The sequence below is a fragment of the Musca domestica genome, unplaced genomic scaffold, assembly GCF_030504385.1.
Source record: "Musca domestica strain aabys unplaced genomic scaffold, Musca_domestica.polishedcontigs.V.1.1 2, whole genome shotgun sequence".
Lineage (NCBI taxonomy): Eukaryota > Metazoa > Arthropoda > Insecta > Diptera > Muscidae > Musca > Musca domestica.
Window position 1 is genome coordinate 39,732,433 of NW_026712249.1, and position 17,062 is coordinate 39,749,494.

Sequence of the window (17,062 nt, forward strand, 5' to 3'; positions counted from 1 at the left end):
TTGAGATGTGCCTACTTTGAATGGAATCGGATGTTAATTTCGCGATTTATGAGCTACGCGAATATTCAAAATGTTGAGCCTTCATAGGGGAGGTACCAGAAGGAGTTGACCGATATATCCCTTCTTCACAGCAGATTTTGTGTTAGTAAAAAAATAATGGGATATGTGAAGGATTTTACAATGGCTTTGGTTATTCAAAACTTTGACCCTTTTGTGGGTCCCCCCCTTTGTGGGGGAGTTACCAGAAGAAATGGTCCGATCTCTACCATCTTTATAACAGATCTTGTGTTGATAGAAATATTGAGTTGTGCCAAGTCTGAATGGAATAGAATCTTAATTTCGCGTTTTTTGCGCTTTATGTTTATTCAAAATGTTGACCCTTAGTGAGGGAGGGAGGGAGAAGAGAAACGGATGCCTATTTTGGATTTCATTATCCTTTTGGTTATTCAAAACTTTGACCCTTTGTGGGGTAGGTACCAGAAGAAATGGTCCGATCTCTACCATCTTTATAACAAATTTTGTGTTGATAGAAGTATTAAAATTTGTCAGATTTGAATGGAATCGGATATTAATTTCACATTTTATGAGGTTCGTGAATATTCAAAATCTTGACCCTTTGTGAAGAAGCTACCAGATGGACCGAAATATTTTATCTCACACCAGATTTTGGCTTAATAAAAATATTGTGATGTGTGTAAATTGAAGACAATCGGACTCTTATATCAAATTTAATAAGAGTTATAATTATTCAAAATGTTGATCCTTTGTGGGGGAGGTACATGATGAAGTGGACCGATGTTGTCCATTTTCGCACCTATCACTCATACAAATATTGTGATTTGCAAAGTTGCTGCGAAATCGGATTATCCTTTCTCTTTCTGTACAGTAAAATATTTTGTTGAAGATTTGATCTTAGATAATAATATTAGGATTTACAAAGTTTGAAGCAAATCGAATCCTCCCTTCGAAAGTTATTATATTATATATCGATAGATATCCAAATATCCTGAAATGGATTTGGTCCAAAGATACCTAGGATCTAAAATCGTTATTTCGATAAGGCACGTTATGGCCGTATCAAATGACATATATACCCTCTGTAGCCATATGGCTGAGGGTATAATTACGTAAAAAGACAGAAATACGGGCAAACCTGACTACAGCTTTTTCATATTTAATTCGAAGCACTTTTATTGTTATTCGTAAAAATTCATATGTAATTAGAGAATTCTCTTTGTAATTCGAAATTTTTTATTTGTAAATCAAATATTTTATTTTTTAATATTCCATTGGAAAATCGAATAATTTCACTTGTAGTCCGATTTTGTTTGTAATTCAAAAAAGCAAAAATGAAGTCAATTCAAAAAAAAAAAAAAAAAAAAGTGAAAAAGCTGTAAGTTCGGCCGGGCCGAACAATTTCAAAAAAATAAAATCCGTTAAAAATTTTGTTAAAATCTTAAAAATAACGAATGTAGCCGTATATTAGGGTATGTACGACGACGTGGACCTGCATAGGCAACATTTGTCACAAGCTATTACAATATTCAAATGCGAAACTTGAAAAAAATCTGTTAGGCTATACGAAAATGTGGACCTACATGGCCCATTTTCAATACCAAAAGTCCTGCAGACATAATACACATTTGAGTAAAATTTTATCAACCTACTTCATTTCGTTCGGAAGCTAGAGTGATTTCCACAGACGGACAGACGGACGGACATTGATAAATCGACATAGAATTTTATGCTGATCAAGAATATATATACTTTGTGGGGTCAAAAATGTATATTCGAGGTGTTACAAATGGAATGACAAACGTTATATACCCTCCATTTTATGGTGGAGGGTATAAAAACTGCAATTCGAGAATTCTATTTGTAATTCATAAACTTTCATTTGCAAATCGAATTTTTCTATTTTTTTTAATTTAAATTATTTCACTTGAAGCAAAAAAAAAAAAAAAAAAATTACCGATGTTTTTGTTTCAGATTTTAAATGGAATAATAATTAAAAACGAAAATATTCGGTATTAAAATGGAATGTTACGAATAACAATTGGAATTCTAGAATTATCGAATTGGAACGTTACAAAAAATTAATGGAAATCTCAAATTATAATTGAAATATCAGGAATTACAATATAAATTCTCTAATTTCAAATAAAATGTTTCGAATTTCATCTGAAAAAGGTCGTCCAAAGAGAAATTTAAATTCATATTATAAGCCATATGAAGGAAAAAATTCTTCCTCCTCACAAACTTCCTAGGTCTATGAAATTATTTCACAGAGAGACATATTAAAGGACCTGCTTTCAGCCTATTTACTGAAGTGCCCGTCCCGATATCTGTTCAACACATTTTTGTCATTTTTGGCAAGTGGTCGGCAAAGGCAATCTAAAGAAATTACAGAAAGCGAAATTAAGTTAAGGGTATGAGGGTTACGTCAAAACAGTCGTATTTAAATATTTATTTCAACTTTCTCTTCTTTAATGATTCGCATACCATAAAATGTATGTGTAGGGAATGCTATTGAAAATGTCCATCCTACCACCACGAAGTAGTAAATCCCTATACCCATCAAAAATCTTAATTACTACTACCCCACGTAATCCCCCCTACCCCGAAATAATGCACTTGAACATTTCATTCCATAAATTATTTAAATTTAAAAATAATATTTACAGCTGTAACGCTCTGAAAGGGTTTTTATTTATTTATTATTTTTAAGTGTTCTCTGATGTTTACTTAGGTCCGTCCGGCTCTTAATTAACATAAAAGCTGTAATGCGTGGCTGTAGTGGTTCTAGTGGTGGTGGTGTGTGACCTTTTAAATTTGAGTGTATTAAAATCATTTCCTCGACATTTCGTTCCAATTCAAATTTCTGCTAAAGTAAATGTTAATCGTCAACAACATCCGCAGGCCCGATGATAAACCACAAGAAAACAGCCGTAAGCGCTCAACCTCATTTTACGAAAAGAGGAAAACACACAAGATGCGATGCGTTTATATTCGTTAAGCCGTAAGGTATTTCAGTTGTGGTTTGAATGAGTGGTGTACCTTGACATATTCGAACAAATCATACTTTTGACAGAATGACATATTTTACGACACTGATTGTGGTAAATAAGAAGGATATGTTTAAATTGATTAGACCAAACTCTTTGCAAAGTATGTATATCAAGTGTGAATTTAGGGACGGTGGGGGAGGTGCAAGAAAGAAAGTTTGACATACTTAACTTTTGAGACTTTTTGGGCAAAATTCTTGAAAACAAACTTTTAAAGTTATAATATACTAAATAAACAAATTAAATATGGAATATTCATGTGTTCATATTAGAAAGTCCACAGGACACAATTCCAACACTACTATAATACATTTAAGTTTAATTTTAAGTGACCACTGTGGCGTATGAATAATAAAACAACAATCATACGCCATATGATACGTTAATGGTATTTTTAGTAGGGGCCTCACGCTGTTAATTTCAAAATTATTTATGGCAACATTTTATCACATTTCTTAGTGAGAATTAGCAAAAAAGGAACGTTTTCATTTAAAAAGATATGGGAAAAAATGTTATACGTACATGTATGTGTGTCATTATGGACAAGGATAACAAATCTCAAGATTTAATGCAGAACTATGTCAATAGGGCAAAACTCTCAGCATGCTTTAAGGTTATATTGAGCAAGTGTTCGATTATTTATTTTTTTGATTTTGACATCTGTTATGATTTGTTTTTCAAACTCTTGAATCGTATGTGGGGGAGGTACAAGAAGAAATGGTCCGATCTCTACCATATTTTCTCAGATCTTGTGTTGATAGAAATATTGAGATGTGCTAAGCTTGAATGGAATCAGATGTTACTTTTGTTTTTTTCTAAATGGTCCGATCTCTACCATCTTTATTACAGATCCTGTGTTGGTGGAAATATTGAGATTCAGACTTGGTCTGAATGGAAACAAATGTTTCCATTTTAATAGCTTCACTGATACTCAAAATTTTGACCCTTTGTGGGTGAGGTACCAGAAGGAGTGGGCCGATATATTTTGTCCTAACACCAGAGCTTGGGTTAATAAAAATATTAGGATGTGTGAAATTTGAAGACAATCGGACTCTTACTTCACATTGTATAAGAGTTATATTTATTCAAAATTGTTACCCTTTGTGGGGGAGGTATTTGATGCAGCAAATAATAAGATTTTCAAAGTTGGAGCAAAATCGGATTATCATTTTTCTTTCTGTGCAGATTTTTTTTTAATTTCGACCCTTTGTGGGAGATGTACCAGAAGGAGTGGACTTACTTCACATTGTATAAGAGTTATATTTATTCAAAATTGTTACCCTTTGTGGGGGAGGTATTTGATGCAGCAAATAATAAGATTTTCAAAGTTGGAGCAAAATCGGATTATCATTTTTCTTTCTGTGCAGATTTTTTTTTAATTTCGACCCATTGTGGGAGATGTACCAGAAGGAGTGGACCGATATATTCCATTTTAATGCAAGACCTTGGGTTAAAAATATTGAGATATGTGAAATTTAAAGGCAATCGGACTCTTAAATCACATTTTATAAGACTTATAATTATTCCAAATTTTGAGCGTTTGTGGGGGAAGTGCTTGATGGAGTGGACCGATATTTTCCATTTTCGCACCTGACCTAGCACTAACGCAAATATTTATATTTGCAGAGTTGGAGCATAATCGGATTATCCTTTCCCGTTATTTGCAATAAAATATTTTATTTGAAAATTTTGACATTTCGTAGGGAGGTGCCAGAAAAACTGTACCGGTATTGCCCATATCCGAACTCGATCTAAGTTTGATAATAATATTACGATGTACCAAGTGTGGACTAAATCAGACTGACGGACGGACATCGCAAGAGCAACTCCAAATGTCGATATTTGGTTCAGAGAGACCTACGGCCTAAAACCGTTTTTTTTTTTTTTTTTTTTGATGAGGCACTTTTGGGCGTAACAGATGATATTTATCCTCTGTATACAGAAAAAATACACATATATAGAAAAATACCAAAGGTATGACAGATGTTAAAAGGGTGCTCGATTTGAACGAATTTTACTCCCACGAGGGAAAACGAGGAAAACGTGCTCATTTCTATTAGAGCGACATTCAAAATCCCAGGAGCGCACCCGCGAGCGAATTTTACTCTTTATAGAAATTTGAGGGAGTTTTTCGGAAGTGTAAATTATTTAAAATAATAAAAGAGTTGACGGATTTGTAATCAAAGCCCAGACGAAACGGCTGAAGCTAAAATCCTTGTTGGGTGGGGTTAAAAATCCCTATAAGGGTACGAAAAGTACGGGTGGAGTGATAGTATTGTTATATATTATAAATTGCGAGATACCAAATTTGTGTACGTTAGTTTGTCTATTATAAATGAATAGGGTTTTAGGAAGCACAAACTTTAAGTGTACAAAAAATACTAAATGCTACTATTAGCCTATTATGGCTACAGTGGGTATATATCATTTGATACGCGTAAAACGTACCTCATTGAAATTACGGTTTTAGAACCTGTGTCTCTTTAGACCAAATCCTTTTTAAGACATTTGGAGTCGATCTAGCGATGTCAATCCGTCTGTCTGACTGAGGCGCACGATAACTCGAAAGGAGCATTCGTTTTGATCCAAAATTTGGTATATCGTAATATTATTGTCAAAGATTGACAACATCGGTCCACTCCTTCTGGTACCTCCCCCACAAAAGGTCAAAACATGCAAAGAAAATAATTTACCTCATAAAAAAAGAAAGGATTTTTTTGATTTTGTGCAATATTTCTGCCAGTGTTCGGTCAGGCACGTAAATGGACAATATCGGCCCACTCTCTTAAGTACCTCCCTCACAAAGGGTTAACATTTCGAATAATTATAACTCTTATACATTTTTGAAATAAGAGATATAATTATTCAACATATTTTTAATAAATGTGCATTTATATTTTCGTTAAAAATATTCTGTTCTCCCCGAACTTCACCACCATGTATATTTGTTATTTCCAGCGCAATTATCTTTTCACGTTTTGCTTAGGAAAATAACTAAGCGTGCCTATGAATTTTAAATAAGCCTTTGCAACTGCAGTGCAACATCACATCAGTATTTAGTTGCTTCATCCAAATCCATAGGCAAACTAGTATGGTTCTCAATATAAAACTGTAAGAATTATACAGTATATCTAGAGGGATGGTAGCGTATATTTTAAAATTCCCTTCGAGCAAAGTGTTTACACCAATGGCCAAGTTAGCAAGCAAATATGAGGTGAAAAGTTTAAAGTGTAAAGTTCATAAAGCTACCAGTTTTGAAAGAAGAGGTTAACACACAGATCGTGTCATAGTTCAAAAGTTCGAATATTTTTTTCAATTTTTACTTTGGATTTATTATTAATTTTGGGAAAATAAAAACGTTGACAGTTTCAATAATTCTATTAAGATTATAATAATCTAAGAAAATGTTAAAAAAAATAGTCATTTGGCTGTAATAATGCTTTATAAAATATTTTTTGATAATTTTAACTTATGATCCTTAAAAATATACCATTGCAAATTTAGTCTTATGGAAATCTTGAAAAAAAAATATTTTTGAAAAATATTTATTTTTCTTTAGCTCCCAGCTCCACATTTCCTATTTATTTTTTATGTGGAGTCTGACAAATTATAATTGGGCAAAACCCAATTTATTTATAAAGGCCTATAAAAGTAAAAGAAAAACAAAAACGGTCGGGGAATTCAACCTCCTTATAAAAACATGCCACACTCCAAATGAAAAAGGATTGAGAACGTGGATTGTGTGTATGAAAGATGACGTCATGTGCATTGATCCATTACAGCTATTTAAATGAATACTTCTTTAATAAGCATCAAGTTTTGGAAGTAGGATTGATATGCGGATATGATTTTGATTTTTTGTGTACTAAGTGTATTAACTGTACTAAGTTAGGTACAATATATATATATATATATATATATATATATATATATATATATATATATACATATATATATATATATCTGTATATACACAGTGATCGTTATATCAATATTCACCATTTTAAATTTTTTCTGTACTTTACTCGTATACCAAATTTATTGCCATTTTCCCAAACATACTTCAATTTTCGCCCCTATTTTCCCAATTTGCTACAAATTTTCTTATAATATATATTTCTTATAAATATATATATATTGGGCTATAGCAATAGTTTGGTCAGAGAACCCGAGACTCGTTTGGTAGATTGATGGACAGAGAAATTATAAGAAAATTTGTAGCAAATTGGGAAAATAGGGGCGAAAATTGAAGTGTTCCAAAATATTTTTTTTTCCAAACTAAAACTTCGTATTATTTTTTATGGTATATGTAAAATATACAAATTTTCTTTACATTTGCTTGAACCAATTAATATATAATGGGCATGGAGATTTCTCGTCTTTGGCGACTTATAGTGAAATATTATGACAAATACTTTTGTAGGGATAAATTCCTGGCGGTTATGTAAGATTTAGACTTTTGATGTATTCTCAGACCTATTGTAGACTTTTATGAGAAATATTTTAAAATTATATTTTTTACTTGCTACTCTTTTCTTATACACGTTTTGAAAAAAATGTACCTTTGATAGATATATTTATAAAAACCCACTCCTATGGCTTGAAAAGTTATGGCTGTGATATTTTTTGAAAAAAAAAAACCATGCCTGTGGCTATGGTAGTCGTTGAAGTAATTACTTACTAAATCCAAGCCTGTGTCTGGATTTCTGTGATAATCCTAGAAACAATATACATAGTATAAAATATTAAAAAAAAATATTGTTTAAAAATCCATGCCTATGACTGCTATAGTCTTGGAAATTATTTAAAATCTACTTTTATGGCTCTTATAGTCTTTAGGAAATTATTTTTTGAAAGTTCATGCCAATGACTCCAATAGTCCCTGAAAATATATATTTTTTATAAAATTCTTGTTTATCTTATGATGATGGATTATGTTTTGTCAATAACACTTTATATTATCCATTGTTTTTTGTAGACTAATGTTTTCCTAATTTTCCATTGTTTTCCAGATTATCCCCAAATGCAATGACAAAGCTTATACAACTCTTCAGAGTCTAGAGACCACCCACAATAGATTATAAAACATTTTCTTCCACGACTCAAATTCTATGGAGAACAAAAATGTCTCGTTGTCATTGTGATGTCAAATTGTGACATAAAAGAAAAACGGAAAATCCAAAACAAAACGACCAATAAGGCATAAGAAGAAATAGTTAAAAAACACAAAAAAGTGACTTTGAAATCCTGCTTAAGGCGAAAATACAAAGACTTACTGGCAACGGCAGCCCAAAGGCAGAAGAAACAAAACAAAAAACATTTGTTCACAACACGCAAAGGAAATAAACATTTCCGCCTTGTTAAACAAAGCAACAGACCAAGACATTACTTCGCTCCTTGGAACGGCATCCTACGCCAACATCCTCCAACAAAATGCAGACCAATGTACAAATTGATTCGAAAAATCTACGCAATAATGATGATAATTTCCGTTCCCGTGGCCATCACATAACAATTGAGGTGAGTCCTTTTTTGTCCTCCTTCTTTTTCCTTCAATTTACAAATTTATGTTGTTGTATTTCATGCTGTTGTTGAATTTTAAAATTCCAAGGAAAGAGGAATAAATTCCTTCATCTTTCCTAGTGGTATTGCTGTGGGCTTTTTCAATGCTAAATAAATACCTAATATTATTTGAAGAAACAATCGTTGGGCCTTACGTTGAAAGGTAGTATTTGTGGGGGAGGCTTCTATCCATGTTCGACAGCTTTATTTGAAATTTATTTGTATGTGTGTGCAGTTGATTTTTGATGTCCTCCCTCTCAAATCAAACATCTGCTAAATTTTGTTCTCATGTAGAGGCTTTGTAGAAAAGTTTTCTCTAAGACTATTTACATATTCAAATGCTAGAATTGAATTTGTGTAATTGTGCCGGATGTTTAAACGGCCACGTTGCCGGAAGTTAAATATTTATTTTTATTATCTTCGAAGGAGACTTCATAAGAAATGCTGGGTGTTTCGTTTGTTGTTCAACAGGTAAGTAGCAGTATTGCTTTATTGCTTTTATTGACAGAGTGAATTTATTATTACATATATATGTTTTATTTGGAGAGTTCTTGGAATTCCTTGCTGTTTATTTGTGAAATGTATTATTGACATTAAATTGTATTTGAATATTTGACAGAAGTATGGGAAATATAAAATATTAAAAGTGAAATATAAAAGCTTTAAAAAATTTAAATTTAATATTCAATTTAATTTAATGCTAAATTGAGTATAATTTTTATATAAGTATTTTTGTATATTTAAGATTAAAAATTACAATTTAATTTGTTATCTGCATTGAAGGAATTCTGAAGAATGTAGTTCTGCAACAAACAATATAAAAAAATAAAAAAATGCGTTATTTCTAAACAAATACGCTGCTTAAAAATATACGATTGTTGGAGTGATAGTCCTCAAAAAAAAAAACAAAAAAAAAAAAAAAAAAAGAAATGGTTCAAAAATCCACTTTTGTGGTTCGAATGGTTCTACAAGTAATTTTTTCTTAAATCCTTGCTTATGACTTCAATAGTCCTTGAAAAAATATTGTCTACCGATCTAGGTCAATGGCTCTAATAGTCCTTGAAAAAATGTATTTTTTTTTTTGAAGATTTGAGTTTTTTTTTTTTTGAAAAGATGAAAAAACTGCAACCAACTTCATACTGCTGTCATTTCTAAGCCACTCGGCCGAAATCTGTTAAAATTATTCCAATGACAGCTCTTTATATTGTTTACAAGCGTACAAAAGCGTTTTGGTGAGAATTTTCAGAAAAAAAGTTATTCGTGATGGAATTCAAGCGTGATAGTGCGATTTCTTTATATTTTTTCTGGAAAACCACAAGTGGCTATCGTTAGAGCACTCCAGCATTTAAATGTGAATAAATCTTTTGTGTCTCGAACCATCGCTCGTCACCGTGATACTGGTAGAGTAGCCCGACGTCAATTAAGTGGACGGAAGAAAACAGCAACATCAGCTGAAATGGTTCGAAAAGTAAAGAAGCGACTTGATCGAAACCCGCGTCGCAGTGGCCGAAAAATGGCTCGTGAGCTGAACATATCGCAATATTCCATTCGGCAAATATTGAAAAATGAGCTCGGGGTAAAGCCATTGAAATTCCAAAAAGTGCACGAACTTACATAAGAACATAAAGAAAATAGACTCAAAAGACCTAAAGAGTTGCTTCGCTTGACGTCAAGTGGTGAACTGCCGAATTTGGTTTTCTCCGATGAGAAAACATTTGTTGTCCAACAGTTTGTAAACAAACAAAATGATCGTGTTTACTTGCCAAAGAGGTCAAGTCGGTTGGCCACCAGAACTCAAGCACCTGCCATGGTGATGGTGTGCGCCGCCATAACGGCCGATGGTCACTCTCCGCTCGTGTTAATCGAATATTGTCGCGAAAATATTCTGAAGGGTGTATTAAAGGCTTGGACACGCAAACATTTTGGCCGCAGACCTTGGAAATTCCTTGGACTCAGCACGCACCACCCAGGAATGGTTACAAAATGAGGTTCGTCACTTCATTTGCAGCCCAAAATGCCACCGGATACCAATCCTTTGGACTATTGTGTGTGGAGCAGTTTGGGAAGCAAGGTTGGCACTAAAAAATACAAAAGTGTCGATCACTTCAAACCACCTCAATAGGCCAAAATGCAGCAGAGCAACATACGGGCAGCGTGTTACGGATGCATTGGCCTTTGAAGGCCATAATTCGTGCCAAGGTGACCAATTCGAACAAATCTAAACTTATTCTAAAATTGTATGCTATTTCCGACATTTTTGCTCTAATTCAATAAAATTTAAAAAATTGTAAACATTATGGCGTTGGACTTTTTACAGTTTTTTTTATCTCACCCTGTATACCCTCTGAAGCCATATGGCTTATGATCTGATATGGCTATGAATATCGACACAACACTCATGGTACCTCCCCAATTTTGCTCCAACTTTGCCAAATCTAATATTTGCATCAGTTCTAGGTCAGGTGCGCAAAAGGACAATATCGGTTCAGTCCATCAGGTACCTCCGCCACAAAGGTAAAAATTTTGAATAATTATAACTCTTATAAAATGTGATGTAGGAGATGGAATGTTTCGGTCCACTCCTTATTGTACCTTCCCCACAAAGGGTCAACATATTGAATATCCATGAAGCTCATTAAAATGAACATCCGATTCTATTCAGACTTGGCACATTACAATATCTCTATCAACACAAGATCTGTTATAAAAATGTAAGCGAGCGGAACATTCCTTCTGGTACCTCTCCCATGAAGGGTCAAAGTTTTGAATAACCAAAACTATTATAAAATCCGAAATAAGCACCCGATTCTCTTCAAATTTCACACATCATAACATTAATACTAGCACAAGATCTGCAATAAAGATAAGATATATTTGACCATCCCTTCTGATACCGCCCCCGCACCGGGTTAAAATTTCGAATAATCTTGAAGCTCATAAATCAAGAAAAAAACATAGATTATTTTTTAAATTTTTCACATCCCAAATGTTTCTACTTACAAAATCCGGCATGAAGATGGGATGCATTGGGCCACACCTTCTGGCACCTCTCCCACAAAGGGGTCAACATTTTGAATAATTTTAGCCCTCAGAAAATGGGAAATAAGCATCTGATTCTTTCTTAACTTCGCACATTCAAATATTTCTACTAGTTGAAGGTCTTGTGTTAAGACGGTAGATATCGGACCACCCCTCTGGTAGCTCTCCCACAAAAGATCGCAATTGTCAGCCTTTATATATCTCATAACTTGCGAAATAAGTCAGCGATTCTTTTCAATTTTGGTATATTTAAATGTCTCTATAAATATCTATCAAGCATCTTATGTTGATAATGGATCTGTGGGACCACTCCTTGTGGTCCTTCTCCACAAAAGTTGAACATTTTGATTATCATTTATTTGCATAAAATTGGAAATAAATATAAGTTTTTTTTTTTTCAATTTTGAACATACCGATATTTGTATTTTTGAAAATATCGACCTTTTGTGGGGGAGGTACCAGAAGTAGTGTACAGATATTTTCCATCTCCGATCTCGATCTAAGTTTGATAATAATATTACAATGTACCAAGTTTGGACCAAATCGAATACAAGAATTGTCGTACGCACCAGCCAGCCACACAGGCAGATGGACATCGGAAGATCGACTCCAAATGCCCTGCAACGGATTTGGTCCAAAAAGACCTGGGGTCAAAAATCGTAATTTCAATGGTGCACGTTTTGGTCATATCTGTTGATATATACAGGGTTGCCCATATTCGACGGACCCATGTGTTTTTCGATGACTCTTTGGGCCCATTCCAATCGACGAGGCTTGTCCGCAGGCAACATTCTTTGCGTCAATTGAATTTTGTACGGGAACAAATGCGAATAATCCGTTGTAAAGTGGACCGAGCCATGCCCAACTGCTGAGAACGGTGTTTTTGGGATGTTCTTGGGGACCTCTCAACACTGGCTCGTACGACAGCGATATTCTCGGCCGATCGCCTTGTTCGACTTTTATGTGGCCTCTTCGGATTAGAAAGAGCCTTACCAGTCGAAAATTGTTCGTATAAACGCTTAATGGTGTTCTTAGAAGGCGCACTTCTCACATTTTTTAATGTTTTAAAATCACGTAGAGTTTTCACAATTGACTTCTTCTGTTGAATGTAAATTTCAACTATTTCGCGTGGCGTGTATTGGTTCATGGTAAAAATCTGCTTGGACTGACGCTTCAAACGCTGTATGTCATTAAGCGATGTGACATCTCTGTCAAAAGTTATGGCGTTGCCAGATGGGTCCGTCGAATATGGGCAACCCTGTACCCTCCCTAGCCATATGGATAAGGGTATAATTACGATATCGTTTAGTGAAATCGTATGCTCTTCCATTTTTTATCAAATATACAATTCCTTAATCTCGAACTTTTTTGGAGGAGGTACCAAAATGATTTGGCAGATATTTCGAATATTTAAACTTTATATAGTTTTACGGATGTGTCCTTTAAGAGTCATCGTGCGCACCAGCCATTGCTAAATCTAAAATTTAATCTCCAAGAGTCACAGGGTTTGAAACATATATTTTGGTATCCATCAAACTAAAAATTACTTATTCTCATCCCTAATGCTTTTCATATAACATTTTGCAATCTCATGTAGACTTATTTTAAAAAAATATTTTTTTTCCAATAATTTCTGAATGCAATTTAAATTTTCAATCCCTACAGCTAAGTTTAAATTTATCCATGGCAATAGCCCCATACTCAACAGAGTGGCGAGTAGTATCATTTCGCTGCCACGTATTGTCTCGCTGCCACCTTGTTTCCCCACAGCGGTAATGTGTGCTCCAAATGCTTAGACGTGGCATATGAATTTTCGTGCTTCCACGAAGAAGTATTGTCCACAGATTTCTAAGCCGACTTTGTTTACCACTGACTGAATAGACTTGGAAGGCACATAGCCTTGATGTTTTGATGATGATATGCCTCTCTACTTTGGAAAACAATTTGTGTAGGCTTTTGGGGCTAGTTCGTGTTCTCGAAAAAAAAAGGGGGAAAGCGGAAAAGCGAACAACAGACCAGGAAGAAACAATATGATGTGCTTTGAATTAATTTACTTTTTTTTTTTCTTCTTCTCCGCATAGCTGTCGTCGTTCGCCACTTCAATATAGTCATCTCTGGCATTAAAGAGATTGTGCTTTGGTCACACATCTGCCATTTCGTAGTCCTTTCATCGTTCGTCCGTTTCCCTTGGTAGTTTCTAGTTTTGGTCTATTTATGTTTCATCATACTTTCTATTATAGCAACAATTTAAGTGTTTGCTGTTGGTGTTTTTTCTTTTGCATGTTCTTGAATGTTTTATTTTTCCCCACGTTTTATTTTTTTTGGTTTGGGAAATGTAAGTAAGTCATAGCCCTCATGGTCGTGTTTTTAGCTATCATATTTATTTTATTTGAAATATAATTAGATTTGTCCATTGTGTTGATTTAGGGTTATTTCGGTTAAGTTTTTACTTGAAATTGCTGTAGCCTTTCACTCATGTTAGAGGCAATCACAATAATGTAATTTTGGAATTAATACATTTATTTATTTTATAGGAACTTAGAAAACTAACAAGTAGAAAAGCAGCTAAGCAGCCAACCCTACAATGTACTCTTAATGCGAATGTAGGAAGGTACCGTTATCTGGGTGCTATACGAAGACGTGGACCTGCATACGAAATTTTTAGGCATAGGCTGTATTGTCCATTAAAATCTTCAAATATGAAATTTGAAACAATTCGGGTGAATGATAGTGCTAAAATCATCGAAATACCGAATATCGGGAGGTACCATTATATAGGGGCCATACGAAGACGTGGACCTGGATACGAAATTGTTATTCATAAGCTATATTATCCGTTATAGACTTTCAATACGAAATTTAAAACAATTCGGGTGAATGATGTCGCTAAAATCATCAAAATACCGAATGTCGGGAGGTACCATCATATAAGGGCTATACGAAAACGAAATTTTCGAATTTGAAACAATTCGAGTGAATGATGTCGCTAAAATCATCAAAATACCGAATATCGGGAGGTACAATTATAAAAGGCGCTATACGAAAACGTCGACCGACATTGTCCATTTACGAACTTAACCTGCCTATTTGCAAAAAACCGCATGTATGCAAAATTTTAACCTTCTATCTCAGTTCAGCCGAAAGATATCGTGATACAACAGACACACAGGTAGACAGACAGACATCGCTAAATCGTCGTCGAAGGGTCTATCATCAATATTTGGAGGAGTTACAAACGGGATGACAAAATGTTCAAATGTTCGAAATGTTCATCGGAGACTCCTTATATATTCATATCCACCATATTATCCTAACACGATCAAACAATGTCCAAGATGAAAGAAATGAAAACCCATGTTTCCATCTTTGTGGTTGTAAATTGCCGTTTTAGATTATTAGTCAGCCTTCCTGCAGAACCTTTGAATACATAGGGTTCGCGTGTAATTTCGCCTAATCATCCTCCTCTTCACTTTTGGTAAACAAAAAATTTTTCAATATGTCTCCTCGCCCATTTTCGAAGAGAAATGACCCAATTATATGGGGGTGGTCCCAGAAGAAACTGTCCGATCACTACTGTTTTTATAAAAGATTTTGTGTTTATGGAAATATTGAGATGAGCCAAGTCTGAATGGAATCGGATGTTAACTTAATTTTTCAAAAATTTGACCCTTTGTGGGGGAAGTACCAGAAGGAGCGGACTAATATATTCCTTCTTCACACCAGACCTTGGGTTGATTATATGTGATCCGTATAGTTTGAAGACAATCGGACACTTACGTCACATTTTATAAGAGCTATAATTATTCAAAATTTTGACACTTTGTGGGGGAGGTACTTGATGGAGTGGACCGATATTGTCCATTTTCGCACCTGACGTAGCACCGATGCAAATATTTGGATTCGCAAAGTTGGAGAAAATTGGGATAATCGTTTCTCTTTCAGTGCAGTAAATTATTTTCTTTGAAAATGGTGACATTTTGTGTGGGAGGTACAAGAAGGATTTGACCGATATTGCCCATTTCTGAACTCGTTCTAAGTTTGATAAAAATATTACGATGTGCCAAGTTTGAATCAAATGGGATATTCCCTTCGAGAGTAATCGTGCGCACCAGTCAGCCAGATAGACAGACAGACGGACGGACGGAAGAACATCGCTAGATCGACTCCAAAAGTCCTGAAACGGATTTGGTCGAAAGAGACCTAGGGTCTAAAACCGTTATTTCGACTAGACACGTAATGAAATAAATCTGATCTCCAATCTAATTTTACCAATTACAAATGAAATTCGTATATAATAAAATTAAAATGTTTTAAATTCTACTCTAAGTGTAACTAATCCACTAGTCTTCAGTCCAGTGTTAGCAATGGTTCTTCGACTGAAGACCTTGAGAAATACTCGAGACACGGGGCAGGAAAGCAACGTTTGGTCCTCCGGATTTGGAATGTTTTATTTAAGACTACCGGTCCGTCAAGCAAATCTATAAGGATATGTAGAGCTAATTTTGCCAGAGACATTAATAAGTACTCATGCAAGATATAAAAGCATATTTGAGGCTACATCTGCGTTAGACCTTGATAAGTACTCAATCAAATTTGCAAGGATAGAAAGAGACCTCAATATATACTAAAGCGTGATCTACAAGGACATGCGAAAATACGGTTGCAAGATACCCTAATAAGTACTCAAGAAATTCTACCCGAATATGAAAGGCTATGTCTGCAAGAGACCTTAATAAGTACTCAAGCAAGTTCTACATTACTAGCAATAGGATACAAGGATATACTAGTCTATGTTTACGAGAGACCTCAATAAGTACTCAGGCAAGATCTAAGATTTAGATCTTGAAGACCCGGAAAAGTATTCTAAGGAAGGATGTCCAAGGTTAATTTTACTTTAGTCATTTACCGTCGATTGATATCCACTTTTCGCCTGTCTTTTAATGACTGTCCCAATTCTGCCATCGTTCGCACATGTTTCTGTCGAAATTAGACGAAGTGATATAATGGGTCTAAAACTCCACAAACAGAAAGAATTTTGAAAAATAATTGAGATACTGAATAAAACTTTGGAAAAAAGCGTGTTCCTCTAAATTTCGAAGACTTTTATAGTTTTATTAAATTTATGTTCGAAGATTGGCTATATCTGCTCCTCTCACCTAATTTCAAAAAAATATATTTTTTGTAAATATTTAGAAAATTTCAATAGAAATTTGAGTTTGGTGGTGTATTGACCTAATCGTCCAAATGGTCATATATAGTAAGGATATATACTTCTTCGTAATACCTTACATTTTTTTTTAGAAAAAAGTAGAATTCTGACACCTTTCCATGAAAAAAAATCGTTGGGGTCGTCCCAAGACCTGCAGCTGGTCCTCAATATCATTTCGAAGTCATAG

At 34.3% G+C, this 17,062-nt stretch overlaps 1 protein-coding gene across 1 annotated transcript in view; it reads left to right on the forward strand.

The window, feature by feature from the left end:
* The first annotated feature begins 8,105 nt into the window (after positions 1 to 8,105).
* The window catches only part of LOC101900210 (venom dipeptidyl peptidase 4), a 474,529-nt gene continuing 465,572 nt past the window's right edge, over positions 8,106 to 17,062 (forward strand). Inside the window, exon 1 of the mRNA XM_059122164.1 lies at positions 8,106 to 8,585. Coding sequence (XP_058978147.1) covers positions 8,499 to 8,585 — 87 coding nt within the window. The 5' untranslated portion in view covers positions 8,106 to 8,498. The remainder of the gene's footprint in view (positions 8,586 to 17,062) is intronic.